Source organism: Manis pentadactyla, chromosome 16 (genome assembly GCF_030020395.1).
Source record: "Manis pentadactyla isolate mManPen7 chromosome 16, mManPen7.hap1, whole genome shotgun sequence".
NCBI lineage: Eukaryota > Metazoa > Chordata > Mammalia > Pholidota > Manidae > Manis > Manis pentadactyla.
In genome coordinates this window covers 79,199,097-79,214,788 of record NC_080034.1, presented here as the reverse complement: position 1 = coordinate 79,214,788, position 15,692 = coordinate 79,199,097, and the positions used below count along the sequence as shown (strand labels likewise).

General features: G+C 37.6%; 1 protein-coding gene across 3 annotated transcripts in view; it reads right to left on the bottom strand.

Moving 5' to 3' along the window:
• Positions 1 to 15,692, bottom strand: part of GPLD1 (glycosylphosphatidylinositol specific phospholipase D1) — a 113,756-nt gene that overhangs the window by 54,449 nt on the left and 43,615 nt on the right. For all 3 annotated transcript variants that reach the window (XR_008994466.1, XM_036911655.2, XM_036911657.2), the window contains 3 exons: positions 3,768 to 3,875; positions 3,520 to 3,547; positions 3,287 to 3,426 (listed from right to left, as the gene is read on the bottom strand). Coding sequence is in view for 2 of the 3 variants with exons in the window: in XM_036911655.2 (XP_036767550.2) it covers positions 3,287 to 3,426; positions 3,520 to 3,547; positions 3,768 to 3,875 (276 nt within the window). In the remaining variant the exon portion in view is untranslated. The remainder of the gene's footprint in view (positions 1 to 3,286; positions 3,427 to 3,519; positions 3,548 to 3,767; positions 3,876 to 15,692) is intronic.

Here is a 15,692-nt window from a genome sequence, read left to right as displayed (position 1 = left end):
GGTTTTTTATGTACAGTATCATGTCATCTGCAAATAGTGACAGTTTAACTTCTTCTTTACCAATCTGGATTCCTTGTATTTCTTTATTTTGTCTGATTGCCGTGGCTAGGACCTCCAGTACTATGTTAAATAACAGTGGAGAGAGTGGGCATCCCTGTCTAGTTCCCGATTTCAGAGGAAATGCTTTCAGCTTCTCGCTGTTCAATATAATGTTGGCTGTGGGTTTATCATAGATGGCCTTTATTATGTTGAGGTACTTGCCCTCTATTCCCATTTTGCTGAGAGTTTTTAACATGAATGGATGTTGAACTTTGTCAAATGCTTTTTCAGCATCTATGGAGATGATCATGTGGTTTTTGTCTTTCTTTTTGTTGATGTGGTGGATGATGTTGATGGACTTTCGAATGTTGTACCATCCTTGCATCCCTGGGATGAATCCCACTTGGTCATGGTGTATGATCCTTTTGATGTATTTTTGAATTCGGTTTGCTAATATTTTGTTGAGTATTTTTGCATCTACGTTCATCAGGGATATTGGTCTGTAGTTTTCTTTTTTGGTGGTGTCTTTGCCTGGTTTTGGTATTAGGGTGATGTTAGCTTCATAGAATGAGTTTGGGAGTATCCCCTCCTCCTCTATTTTTTGGAAAACTTTAAGGAGAATGGGTATTATGTCTTCCCTGTATGTCTGATAAAATTCCGAGGTAAATCCATCTGGCCCGGGGGTTTTGTTCTTTGGTAGTTTTTTGATTACCGCTTCAATTTCGTTGCTGGTAATTGGTCTGTTTAGATTTTCTGTTTCTTCCTGGGTCAATCTTGGAAGGTTATATTTTTCTAGGAAGTTGTCCATTTCTCCTAGGTTTCCCAGCTTGTTAGCATATAGGTTTTCATAGTATTCTCCAATAATTCTTTGCATTTCCGTGGGGTCCGTCGTGATTTTTCCTTTCTCGTTTCTGATACTGTTGATTTGTGTTGACTCTCTTTTCTTCTTAATAAGTCTGGCTAGAGGCTTATCTATTTTGTTTATTTTCTCGAAGAACCAGCTCTTGGTTTCATTGATTTTTGCTATTGTTTTATTCTTCTCAAAAACTATGTTTAAGGAGAGGGAGATTTGTATGGATGTCACTGAGGCACGTTCAGTCTAAGATGGTAGTAGGAAGCCTGGGGCAAGGAGGACTAGTTGCTGGAAAAGGGTTACAGAAAAGGAGATGGAAAGATGCTGGAGGCAAACTTTTCGTATCAGGTTCTTTCAGAGGGTCAGATTCAAGCCGAGGGATGGTTTTCCCTCGTATTCTTTTTCCTTCATCACCAGGATTAAGATGATAGCCTTACATTAGCACTACAGTTACAAATACTTTTGAGTTAAGTACAATTGTGGGTGGGAATATAACTACCATTATTTCACTGTTTCTTTAGGAAAATACACTGTGAGTTTCAAGTAACATAAATTTGCTTTGGAAGATAACCTATTAGTAAGTTAAATAATATGAAGATATGTACATTTCTTTTCTTTCTCTCATGAAACTTCTGTTATTTTTCTTTGGAGCCTTCTCCAAATTTCCCAAAAAGTTCCATAGATTCTGATGAATCTTTGCATTTGTGTGTAAAGATGTAATCAATTCTATCTTGATAAATTAGGACAGAGATCAAGAGACAAGAAGTCTGTTCATTCTTAATTCTTTCCTCCTACTTAAAGAATAGGGTTAAGCTACACATCTGTCCTTAGCTATTTGGACAACCTAACCAAAAACAAACACCAAAAATGTTTTCCAGTTTGAAGATCATTTCAACGCATGGACCCTATAAAACAAATAAAATTCCGGTTATTCCTTCTAACATGTGTTATGAAACCTTCCAATATAAACTTAACTTCCTTCTAATTATAATGCTAGTAGCCAACATTTACAAAGTACTTACTACCTGCTAAACCACGAGATTGCCTGGGTGATCTCATTTGCTCCTCCTCACAACCTTATGATAAAGAAAATTATTACTACTCCCATTTTACAGATAAGAAAACAAAGCTCAGGGAAGTGTAACACAAGATTAGGATGACTCAGCAGTGGGTGGCAAGCCTCTCCAACTCCAAGCCCATCTTCTCTACCACCTGTACACACCTAAAAACCCATGGCTGTAGGAGGAGATAATGGAGATTTACTTGAGGCTTATTTCACTATTAAAAATGGCATTTATATGGAATTGTTTATCTCTGCCAAACGTAGCTGAGTCTTTAAAACAAGTTTGATATTTACCAGGCTAATGTCAAATTTATCATCAAAGAGGATTTTGCTTCCAATCAACACATTATTATGGTTAACTTTATTTGAATATTAGCAAGTCTTTTAAGGGCAAAGAAACATTATCCAGGGTACAATATTCCAGATCTATACATATAGGGCACTCCAACCTAGAAGCCCTGGCCCTCCTTTGATCCTTACCCGGATGGGCTGCCAGGTGCGGCCCCTGCCGTAGAACCTCTTTCCCACTGCTGCTGCTTCTGCCTCCCCTCTGCCCTTTCCCTGCATTGGGTGCTGCCCACTATGCTCCCTACCCAGACCCTCACCCCAACCCGACTCAATCCAGCCGTGTGGGAGGACGACACAGTGGTATGGCTGGAAACGCGCTCCGGGAGGAAGCCTGTCTCCTCCAGGCCATGGGCAGATTCTTTAAGGGCCTAAAGGTCCGCTACAGCTGGAAGTGGGCACGACCAGACCACCCTGGTCTATGTGCCGTGTGAGTCTGCCTGACACTCATCCTGGGTGTTCTGGGGAGAAGCGGGAGGAGCGCGAGGCTGGGCAGCTGTCTCATCTGGGCTAGACGTCAACTTCCAACAGAGGGCCGTGCTTTAAAAATGCGTTCTTTTCAGACTGAATTGTGGAGTGTGGCTAGTTAGGTGACATGCCCTTTGAAGCCCTTGAACTCTAAGAGGTCAGTGGGGGTGGAGAGGAGAGTCACCATGTCCCAGTTGCTGGAGCCTGTGGAGAGCGGGCACCCCAGCCCACAGCACGTGTTCTCCCAGAGGAAACAGACGGAGCACCGCAGTGCAGGCTGATTCCGCCCCACCGGCCTCTCTGCCCATGAAATATGACGCACAAGTAGATCTAAAACCCGATGGGAGCTAGTCAGAGTTTTGAAATGACCGGGTTTCCATTGTTTTCCCCCTTGATTCACTTTGTGAGACTTTCTTTTTCCTTTTCATTTAATCATATGAAAAACCTGAGAGTTATATTAGGGAAGGGAGTAGCAAGCCAGGGAGTGATTGGTAGAAGAAATAAGATCAATAATTTACCTGGTCCCGTTCTCTAACATGAAGCTTGTTAGACTGTAAATATTAGTGGACCAAAACGCCATATCATCCAGTCCTCCAAGGAAATATTCTTGGAATTGTTCCACCAAAAATGGGGACCTTCTAGAATAAGTGGGATAAAGCTGTAGCAGAAAGAAATAAAAATAAGTAAATAAATAAGGTGCTATTCCTGCTATCTTCATAACTCTTAAGATTATGAAGGATGAAGTCTTTACCTTGGAAACAGCTAAGACCTCACCATACCTGCAACATAAACAATAATTTTGACCATGAGCTGTATGTAGTTTCTATAAAGAAGTGAAGCAAATAATGAAGAAACACTCCATCAGCATGTATACACTATCAAACTGCCTTTAAATAAGCAAAATGCATAAATCCAAAATCCACACACAGGAAACTAAAACATCAGAAAGTGTACTTTTGAAATAAATCAGCTGCAAATTTTCCTCTGGGTTACACTTACAATTCTAAGAACTGAAGATATGAACAGTCAACAATTGCATTTTTGGTGATAACTTCTCGGCCATAGAGTTTCTTATAAATTTCCAGTAGGTCTTCGATGGGCACATACCTGAGAAAAGCAGCAGAATAAAGCAAGAGTTGTTTTGATTTTGAAGTTAAAGACATAAAAGCAGCAAGAGTGGTTTCCAATTATTCCAGAATTATTACGTGTCGGACACTATGCAAAGGGCTTTACATGTACTATTTATTTAATCCTATCAACAACCCAAGGTGGTGGGTATTATCATATTCCCAATTTATATATGAAGAAATTAAGGCACAGAAAAGTTAAAGAACCTACCCAATGTTGCAGAGCAAACAATCAGGCACCTAAACCAAATATTTATGAAGGTACAAAGATAGGAAGCAAACTATAAAGTACGAAAGGGATATTTTGTTTTGTGAACTCTGAGTTCAAGAGCAATAATACAAACTACTTTTATTCTTTTGAGTTGAATTATTCTCAAGAATCATTATTTTGAAGACACCAAAAATAGTTTCTTACCCCAAAATCCTAGTTCTAGAGTTAAGATGGTAAAAAGAAAGTCTAAGCAAGGCTCTTGGTTCACAGATATTAGCTACTTCAGTTGAAATAAGAACAGCATCTTAAAAATTACATTTGTACTAAATAATATTTTATCTTCACTTCAAAAACCTTACATTATACCGTACAAAACTCATGCCAATAAAACCTGATTTTAGTATAAGAAAGAATCTATTGAGGTGTCCATTTTTTTTATTTTTACAAGAACACCAGAATGGTCTTCCCAATAAAAATAGCTTCCAAGGCTAGACAAAATAACAAAAATATATTTTATATGTATCACCAAGCTAGCAAGAAAGTGAAAAATTTCCAAAAGCCAAAAACAAATTAAAATTGGAAACTTCAGGAGGTGAGGGAGTGGGAACATTGAGGACATCTGCCAAACCCTGGAAGCCTGGAGAGTTTTTTTTTTGACTTGGCTATACCTAATCTTTAGTGTAATTTCTTTTTTGCATCACTAATCTACAATTACATGAGGAACACCATGTTCACTAGGCTCCCCCGTTCACCAAGCCCCCCCCCACAACCCCCACTACAGTCACCGTTCATTAGCGTAGCAAGATGCCGCAGAGTCACCACTCATCCTCTCTGTGCCGCACAGCCCTCCCCGTGCCCCCCACATCACACATGCCAATCGTAATGCCCCCTTTCTTCCTCCCCCTTCAGCCCTCCCCTCCCACTCTTCCCCCCGAGTCCCCCTCCCCTTGGCAACTGTCAGTCCACTCCTGGGCTCTGCGACTCCACTGCTGTTCTGCTCCCCCAGTCCCTTCTTTGTTCCTATAGTCCACACATGAGTGAAACCACTTGGTACTTGTCCCTCTGCCTGGAGAGTTTTTGATGTCTGGGGTATGCAGGAAACAGAAAAGGAAATGCTGGAACCATGCAAAGTGGGTTATAGCAGACGAGACTCTGCCTCCACGGCTATACCTTCTGCATGAGCATTAGGTAGAAATAAGCCCAACGTACTTTAAGGACAACAAAGAAACCTGCCTGTCTTCATCTTGTCAATGGATAGAACTGGTAACACTAACCAGGCCCCACAAATGTTTTGTCCTGCATTCATGCTATCTGTGTAGTCAGAAAATCTTCAAGGGTTAAATGTAACTATGTGGTCCCAGGTTAATAATGCCTTCAAGGCAGCCTGAAGAAGCCAAAATGAACCAACCCTCTTTGGAGAAATACAAGTCTAAAACAAGCCTAAATTCAACCAACTCTAAACAACTGCAAATTCAAACACCAAAGAATATAACCAAAAAAGGACTATTATGTTTAAGAATAGATATGATATAGTAAACTTGAAGGCAGTAAGCATTATTAGAGATAAAGAGGGTCACTACATCATAATAAAAGGTTCAGTTCACAAGAAAGATACCATATTTTGAAGTTTGAATGTACCTGACAACATTTTTCAAAACACAAATACAGGAAACTCTGATGGAACTAAAAGGAGGAATTGAAAAAAAATCTACCATTACAGGGAATATTTTTTAACAAATTTCTCAGTAATTCTTAGGTCAACCTGATAAAAAATAAAAGGACTATCTATAGTTCACAAATCTTCTTATTTGAATAGTAAATTTAATAAGCTTAAGCTAATAAGCATCTCTATAACGTTAAAACCAAAATTGGAGAATTAACATTCTTTTCAAGCACATGTGGAATATTTACAAAAATTGTTCATTTGCTAGATGTTAAATCAAGACTCGGTTTCATAGGAAATCAAAGAAAGCAGAAGAAAATAAATACTGAGTAAAAAGTAGTGAAAGAGAATATGAATTTATAATAGAATCATTAACACCAAAAATTTACTCTTTAAAATAATAAAACTAAAAAATATTTGACAAGATTAGTTGTTTAAAAATATGAACAGGCAGGAATATAACATTATGGATCAAAGGGAACATAAAGTACAAAATGAGGAAAACAGAAGATATGATCAACCTTATGCCAAAATGTTAAATCAAATGAAGTGGAGAAGCCCTAGAAAACATAAAACTCCTTAAGAAGAAATTATAAGACTGTATAGTCTTATAACAATTAAAGATTGTTTTTAAAAACTTCCTACAAAAATAATACCAGGCATGGATATATTTACAGACAAGTTCTACAAAACATTCAAGGAATCAAAGTTCTAATCTTATACAAATTTCCAGATTACAAAAGGAGGGAATACTTCCCACATGATTTCATGAAGCTAGCATAACCTTGATACCAAAACCAAAGGACAGAAGGAAAATTACAGTATAATCTCATTCAAAAACACAGATGCAAAAATGCTAAAAAGCAATAATAGATGCAACAAATATTAAAAGGATGAATGACATGCCTTTGCAAAATTAGTTTTGTCTCAGGAAGGAAAGTTGATTTAATATGAGCAGAGAGATTAGTATAATTCACTATATTAGCAGATTAAGAAATAACTATGTCAACAAATATAGAATAAAAGTTCAATACATATGAAATTTATAGTAAAAATTACTGGCAAACTAGAAATAGAAGGAAAGTTCCTTAATTTAATAAAGGATATTCATAAAAATCTACAGAAACATATTTATTGATGAAATTTTGAAAGAATTATCTTTAAGATCAGGAACAAGATAAATATACTCAATATCACCATTTCTATTATACTGGAAATACTAGGTAGTGTGACAAAGCATGAAAAAAGAAATTAAAGGTAATTTATATTGAAAGGAAAAGCAATCTAATTATAATTTATAGATTTTAAATTGTGAGTCTATGGTAAATTCAAAAGAATCTCCACATAAATTATTAGAATTCATAAGATATCTTAGAAATGCTGCTAGATACAAAATCAAAATTAGAAAGTTACTTGCATTTCTATACACCAGCAATCAATTAGAAAATATAACGTACCAAAAGTTACTGTGTATGGTAACAAGTAAAACTACAAAATCTCTGCAGCTAAGTCTAATAAAACATAGAACTTCAGTTCAAATCATTAAAGACTTACATAAAATAAATAGCATATTTATGGAATAGACAACTCATTACAAAATTGTCCATTCTCTTCAGATTGACTTCTAGATTCAATAAAATTTTCATTAAAAGTCCAACAAGACTTTTCTTGGAACACAGTAACTTGGTCCTATCACTACTTTTTATATGAAAGAGCCAAGGTAAAGAGTAGGCAAGATATGTCGGAGACAAGGACAGTTTGGGTATCACCCCTGATAGATGCCACAGTAATTTTTTAAAAAATCAGTACTGCTCAGAGATAGTCAATTAGACCAATAGAACAAAATAGCCCAGAATATGACCCAAACACATATGGAATTTTAATTTATGTCACAGAGGTCATTACAGATCAGTAAATAAAGACTACTGGTAGGTGAGTCCAGGACAATCAATTATTTCTACAGGAAAAAATGCAATTAGATTCTATCTCAGAATATACAAAAAATTAATTCCAGGTAAATTAAGGGAAGGATTTCTTAAGACATGCAAACGTACAAATTGCAAATATTCAACTACATTAACAAACTCTGTTTATTAAGGTACATGATAAAACAAGTAAAAAAACATGCCATAAACTATAAAAAGATAGTTCTGATAAGTAAATAATGAGGTGACAAAAGAGAAAAAGCTCTAGTATACACAGAACTCTCAAAGAAAGGACAAACTAACAGAAAAATAGGCTAAAAATTGAGAAAAATTTTCACTTGCTATCAAACACAAATGATCAATAAAATATGAAAGAATGTTCAACCTCATTAATAATCTGGGAAATATAAATTAAAACTCTAATGAGATACCATCACTCACTAAACAGGTTAGAAAAAATTTTAAGTTGGACAATATAAAATATTGGAGAATGCTGAAGCAGAACTATTATACAAAGCTGATGGCAGTAATAACTGGGAAGACCATTTTACAGAGTCTGGGATTGCTTTGTAAAATTAAACTTGCATAAGTCCTGTGACCCAGGAATTTGACATTTTTTGGTGGTGACTTCAGAGAGTCCCTTCTGGTGCCCAAATGTACTTATAGAAAAATTCACAGCAACTCTATGTGTAAAGCAAAAACATTTAAAACTACTTCATATCCAATTGGCTTAAAGATGGCAGTATGAAAGATGAGACAGAAACCTCCTCCCAAAACCGCATGTAATATGAAAATATAGCAAATAAAACTACTATACTACTGAAAAAGCAACAGGAAAGAAGGCTGCAGCAGACTGTCTACACCTGGGGAACAGAGCAGACCTCAGGGAACAGGGTAAAGTACCAAAGCCATGATGTGGTGGGACCCAAGCCTCCACTCCAGCTAACTGGCAGGAGGAAGAGAAATGGACCAGGGAGTGGGTTGAGACCTAGAACTGCTAGGACCCCAGCCCTGGAGATATGCTCTGGGAGCACAAACCTACATTACATGGTGTTCTGTAGATTACTGGGGTTGGAAAGCTAAGACAGGCGGAACACTTGGAGAGACTGAGATTCCAGCTGCTTGTGGAGAACAGGTACCCACAACTAGCCACTCTGGGACAAAAGAAAGGCAGGCATTCTGAGAGACTTCTTAACAGCGAGGGCTACTAAAGGAGTGAGGATTGCACAGAGCTTGCTGCTCAGGAGAAAGTATAGGTGGACAAAATTGTCCAGGTGCACTCTGCCCCGCAGGTTGGGAACTCTCAGGAGCTTCAGGTGCTCCATCCCCCTACCTGGCAATGCAACTATGAGGTACCCCCACTGCAATAAGCAGCCTGCTGCTCCTTCCTCCTGGCTGGCACTGGCTCACAAACAGGCTGCCCCCACCATTGCAACAGGCCAGCCAGATAGCATCCCCGCCTATGGTAGCTACAAGTGCCCAGCACAGAAGATCCTCCCTGCATGCTTGGCCCATTGGCCCTGGCAGTGGAGGCAAGCACTACAACTGGGAAGCAGGAAAGAGCTCTTTCCTCCTGGAAGGCATTATCGCCACTCACCTGCAACCAACACCATCACTACTCAACACTACTGAGTCCAGGGACTCAGTAGCACCAGAAAGTGGAGTTTCTGGGCACTAGAGGGTGCCACCTACAAATATGAAATGTCAAAGGAACCTGGTTCAAACCAACATCCCACAAACAATAGAAAGAAGGCCAAGTGAAAATGAACTCATCAATCTTGCTGAAAGAGATTTCAAATAAAAATCATAAACATAGTCACCGAGCTACAGAAGAATATTCAAGACCTCAGGGAGGAATTCAAGAATGAGATATAAACATTGAAAAATACATGATCTGACATGAAACACACAATGGAGGGATTTAAAAGCCGATTAGATGAGTGGAGGAGAAGGTAAATGAAATAGAAATTAGAGAACAAGAATACAAAGAAGCTGAGAAAACAGACAGAAAAAGGATCTCTAGGAATGAAAGAATATAGAGAGAACTGTGTGACCAATCCAAACAGAACAATATTTGCATTATAGGGGTACCAGAAGGAGGAGAGAAAAAGGGATAGAAAGTGTCTTTGAGGAGTTAATTGCTGAAAAGTACACCACTCTGAGGAAGGAAACAGTCTCTCAGGCCAAGGAGGTACACAGATCTCCCAACACAAGGGACCCAAGGAAGACAATACCAAGAAATATAATAATTAAAATGGCAAAAATCAAGGATAAGGACAGACTATTAAAAGCAGCCAGAGAGCAAAAAAAGATGACATACCAAGAAGAACCCATCAGGCTATCATCAGACTTCTCAGCAGAAACCTTGGGAGTGGCATGATATATTTAATGCAATGAAACAGAAGGGATTCGAACCAAGAATACTCTACCTGGTAAGATTATTATTTAAATTTGAAGAAGGGATTAAACAATTTCTAGATAAGCAAAAGCTGAGAAAATATACCTCCCACAAAACATCTCTACAGTATATTTTGGAGGGACTGCTATAGATGGCAGTGTTCTTAAGGCTAAATAGCTGTAACCAGAGAAAATAAAACCACAGTAAGGAAAGTAGACCAATTAATTATTAAGCAAATGCAAAATTAAATCAACTACCCCCAAAGTCAGTCAAGTGATATACAAAGAGAAAAGAATACTATACCTAATATATAAAAAATGGAGGAGGAAGAAAAGGAGAAAAATTAAAAGAACATTTAGATTGTGTTTCTAATAGCATACTAAGTGGGTTTAATTAGACTGTTAGATAGTAAGGAAGTTACCCTTGAACCTTGGGTAACAAAAAATCTAAAGTCTGCAATGGCAATAAGTACATACCTTTCAATAATCACCCTAAATGTAAACGATCTGAAAGCACCAATCAAAAGACATAGAGTCACTGAATGGATAAAAAAACAAGACCCATCTATGCTGCCTACAACAGACTCAATACAAACCCAAAGACATACACAGACTAACAGTGAAGGGATGGAAAAGATATTTCGTGCAACTAATAGGCAGAAAAAAGCAGGAGTTGCAGTACTTGTATGAGACAAAACAGACTTCAAAACAAAGAAAGTCACAAGAGACAAAGAGGGACACTACATAATGATAAAGGGGTCTGTCCAAAAAAAGAATTTAACTATTATAAATATTTATGCACCCAACACAGGAGCAGCTACATGTGTGAAACAAATACTAACAGAATTAAAGGGGGAAATAGAATGCAATGCATTCATTTTAAGAGACTTCAACACACAACTCACTCCAAAGGACAGATCAACCAGTAAGGACACAGAGGTACTGAACAACACATTAGAACAGATGAATCTAACAGACATAAACAGAACCCTCCGCCCAAAAGCAGCAGGATACACATTCTTCTCAAGTACACATGGAACATTTTCAAGAATAGATCATATACTAGGCCACAGAAAGAGCCTCAGTATTTTAAAAAAGATTGAAATTGTACCAACCAGCTTCTCAGACCATAAAGGTATGAAACTAGAAATAAATTATGCAAAGAAAATGAAAAAGCCCACAAACACATGGAGACTTCGCAACATGCTCCTAAATAATCAATGGATCAATGACCAAATAAAAACAGAGATCAAACAATATATGGAGACAAATGACAACAATAATTCAACACAGCAAAATCTGTGGGACACAGTGAAGGCCATGCTAAGAAAGTGTATTGCAATACAGGCCTCTCTCAGGAAAGAATAATAATCCCATGTGAACAGTCTAAACTCACAATTAACAAACAAGAAAAAGAAAAACAAATAAGGCCCAAAGTCAGTAGAAGGAGGGACATAATAAACATTAAAGTAGAAATAAATAAAATCTAGAAGAATAATACAATAGAAAGAATCAATAAAAGTAGGAGCTCATTCTTCAAGGAATAAATAAAACAGACAAACCACTAGCCAGAGTTATCAAGAAAAAAAGAGAGTCTACACACATAAACAGAATCAGAAATGAGAAAGGAAAAATCACTATGGACACCACAGGTATACAAAGAATTATTAGAGAATACTATGAAAAACTATATGGTAATAAACTGGACAACCGAGAAGAAATGGACAACTTTCTAGAACAATACAATCTTCTAAGGCTGACCCAGAAAGAAACAGAAAATCTGAACAGACCAATTACCAGCAATGAAAATCTCTGGACCAGATGGCTTCACCGCTGAATTTTATCAAACATTAAGTGAAGACCTAATACTCATTCTCCTTAAATTTTTCCAAAAAAGTAGAAGAAAAGGGAATACTTCCAAACTCATTCTATGAGGCCAGCATCACTCTAATACCAAAACCAGGCAAAGACACCACACACGAAAAAAATTACAGGCCAATATCCTTGATGAACAGAGATGCAAAAATACTTAACAAAATAATAGTAAACCAAATTCAAAAATACATCAAGATCACCCTTCATGATCAAGTACGATTTATTCCAGGGATGCAAGGATGGTACAACATTTGAAAATCCATCATCATACACCACATCAACAAAAAGAAGGACAAAAACCACATGATCATCTCCATAGATGCTGAAAAAGTATTCGACAAAATTCAATATTCATTCATGATAAAAACTCTCAACAAAGTGGGTATAGAAGGCAAGTTCCTCAGCATAATAAAGGCCATATACAACAAACCCACAGCCAACAATCATACTTAACAGTGAGAAGCTGAAAGCTTTTTCTTTAAGATCAGGAACAAGACAAGGATGCCCACTCTCCCCCATTTTTTTCAACATAGTACTGGAGGGTCTAGTCACAGCAATCAGACAACACAAAAAAAGAAAAGGCATCCAGATTGGCAAGGAAGAAGTTAAACTGTCACTGTTTGCAGATGTCATGATATCGTACATAAAAAACCCTAAAGAATCCACCCCAAAACTACTAGAACTAATAGCTGAATTCAGCAAAGTAGCAGGATACAAAATCAATACACAAATCTGTTGCATTCATATATACTAACGATGAACAAGCAGAAAGAGAAATCAGGAAAATAATTCCATTTACAATTGCATAAAAAAGAATAAAATACCTAGGAATAAACTGAACCAAGGAAGTGAAAGACGTATAAGCAGAGAACTACAAGATACTCATGAAAGAAATTAAAGACACCAGTAACTGGAAATATATCCTGTGCTCATGTATAGAAAGAATTAATATTGTTAAAATGGCCATCCTGCCTAAAGCAATCTACACAGTCAAATCAATCCCTATCAAATATCAATGACATTCTTTGATGAGCTAGAGCAAACAGTTCTAAAATTCATATGGAACCACAAAACACCCCTAATAGCCAAAGCAATCTTGAGAAGGAAGAATAAAGCTGGGGGATTATGCAACCCAACTTCAACCTCTACTATAATGCCACAGTAATCAAGACAATTTGGTACTGGCACAAGAAGAGACCCATAGATAAATGGAACAGAGTAGATAACCCAGATGCATATACAATGGGGAAATAGCCTCTTCAACAACTGGTGTTGGCAAAACTGGACACCTACATGTAAGAGAATGAAACTGGATTATTGTCTAACTCCATACACAAAAATAAACACAAAATGGATCAAAGACATGAATGTAATTCACAAAACCATAAAACTCTTAGAAGAGTAGGCCATCTATGATAAACCCACAGCCAACATTATATTGAACAGCGAGAAGCTGAAAGCATTTCCTCTGAGATCAGGAACTAGACAGGGATGCCCACTCTCTCCACTGTTATTTAACATAGTACTGGAGGTCCTAGCCACGGCAATCAGACAAAATAAAGAAATACAAGGAATCCAGATTGGTAAAGAAGAAGTTAAACTGTCACTATTTGCAGATGACATGATACTGTACATAAAAAACCCTAAAGACTCCACCACAAAACTACTAGAACTGATATCGGAATACAGCAAAGTTGCAGGATACAAAATCAACACACAGAAATCTGTGGCTTTCCTGTATACTAACAATGAAGCAACAGAAAGAGAAATAAGGAAAACAACTCCATTCACAATTGCATAAAAAAAAAAATACCTAGGAATAAACCTAACCAAAGAAGTGAAAGACTTATACTCTGAAAACTACAAGTCACTCTTAAGAGAAATTAAAGGGGACACTAACAGATGGAAACTCATCCCATGCTCGTGGCTAGGAAGAATTAATATCGTCAAAATGGCCATCCTGCCCAAAGTATTATACAGATTTGATGCAATCCCTATGAAACTACCAGCAACATTCTTCAATGAACTGGAACAAATAATTCAAAAATTCATATGGAAACACCAAAGACGCCGAATAGCCAAAGCAATCCTGAGAAAGAAGAATAAAGTAGGGGGGATCTCACTCCCCAACTTCAAGCTCTACTATAAAGCCATAGTAATCAAGACAATTTGGTACTGGCACAAGAGCAGAGCCACAGACCAATGGAACAGACTAGAGAATCCAGACATTAACCCAGACATATATGGTCAATTAATATTTGATAAAGGAGCCATGGACATACAATGGAGAAATGACAGTCTCTTCAACAGGTGGTGCTGGCAAAACTGGACAGCTACATGTAGGAGAATGAAACTGGACCATTGTCTAACCCCATATACAAAAGTAAACTCAAAATGGATCAAAGACCTGAATGTAAGCCATGAAACCATTAAACTCTTGGAAGAAAACATAGGCAAAAACTTCTTAGACATAAACATGAGTGACCTCATCTTGAACATATCTCCCCGGGCAAGGAAAACAACAGCAAAAATGAGTAAGTGGGACTATATTAAGCTGAAAAGCTTCTGTACAGCAAAAGACACCATCAATAGAACAAAAAGGATCCCTACCGTATGGGAGAATATATTTGAAAATGACACATCCGATAAAGGCTTGACGTCCAGAATATATAAGGAGCTCACACGCCTCAACAAACAAAAAACAAATAACCCAATTAAAAAATGGGCAGAGGAACTGAACAGACAGTTCTCCAAAAAAGAAATACAGATGGCCAATAGACACATGAAAAGATGCTCCACATCGCTAATTATCAGAGAAATGCAAATTAAAACTACAATGAGGTATCACCTCACACCAGTAAGGATGGCTGCCATCCAAAAGACAAACAACAACAAATGTTGGTGAGGCTGTGGAGAAAGGGGAACCCTCCTACACTGCTGGTGGGAATGTAAGTTAGTTCAACCATTGTGGAAAGCAGTATGGAGGTACATCAAAATGCTCAAAACAGACTTACCATTTGACCCAGGAATTGCACTCCTAGGAATTTACCCTAAGAACGCAGCAATCAAGTTTGAGAAAGACAGATGCACCCCTATGTTTATTGCAGCACTATTTACAATAGCCAAGAATTGGAAGCAACATAAATGTCCATCGATAGATGAATGGATAAAGAAGATGTGGTACATATACACAATGGAATACTACTCAGCCATAAGAAAAGGGCAAATCCAATCATTTGCAGCAACATGGATGGAGCTGGAGGGTATTATGCTCAGTGAAACAAGCCAAGCGGAGAAAGAGAAATACCAAATGATTTCACTTATCTGTGGAATATAAGAAGAAAGGAAAAACTGAAGGAACAAAACAGCAGCAGAATCACAGAACTCAAGAATGGACTAACAGGTACCAAAGGGAAAGGGACTGGGGAGGATGGGTGGGTAGGGATGGATAAGGGGGGGAGAAGTAGGGAGGTATTAAGATTAACATGCATGGGGGGGTAGGAGAAAAGGGAGGGCTGTACAACACAGAGAAGGCAAGTAGTGATTCTACAACATTTTGCTATGCTGATGGACAGTGACTGTAAAGGGGTTTATAGGGGAGACCTGGTATAGGGGAGAGCCTAGTAAGAATAATATTCATCATGTAAGTGTAGATTAGTGATACCAAAAACAAAGAAAAAAAAAAGGGCAGTTCCTGTGTGGTAACCTCCAACGAGTTCTACACAA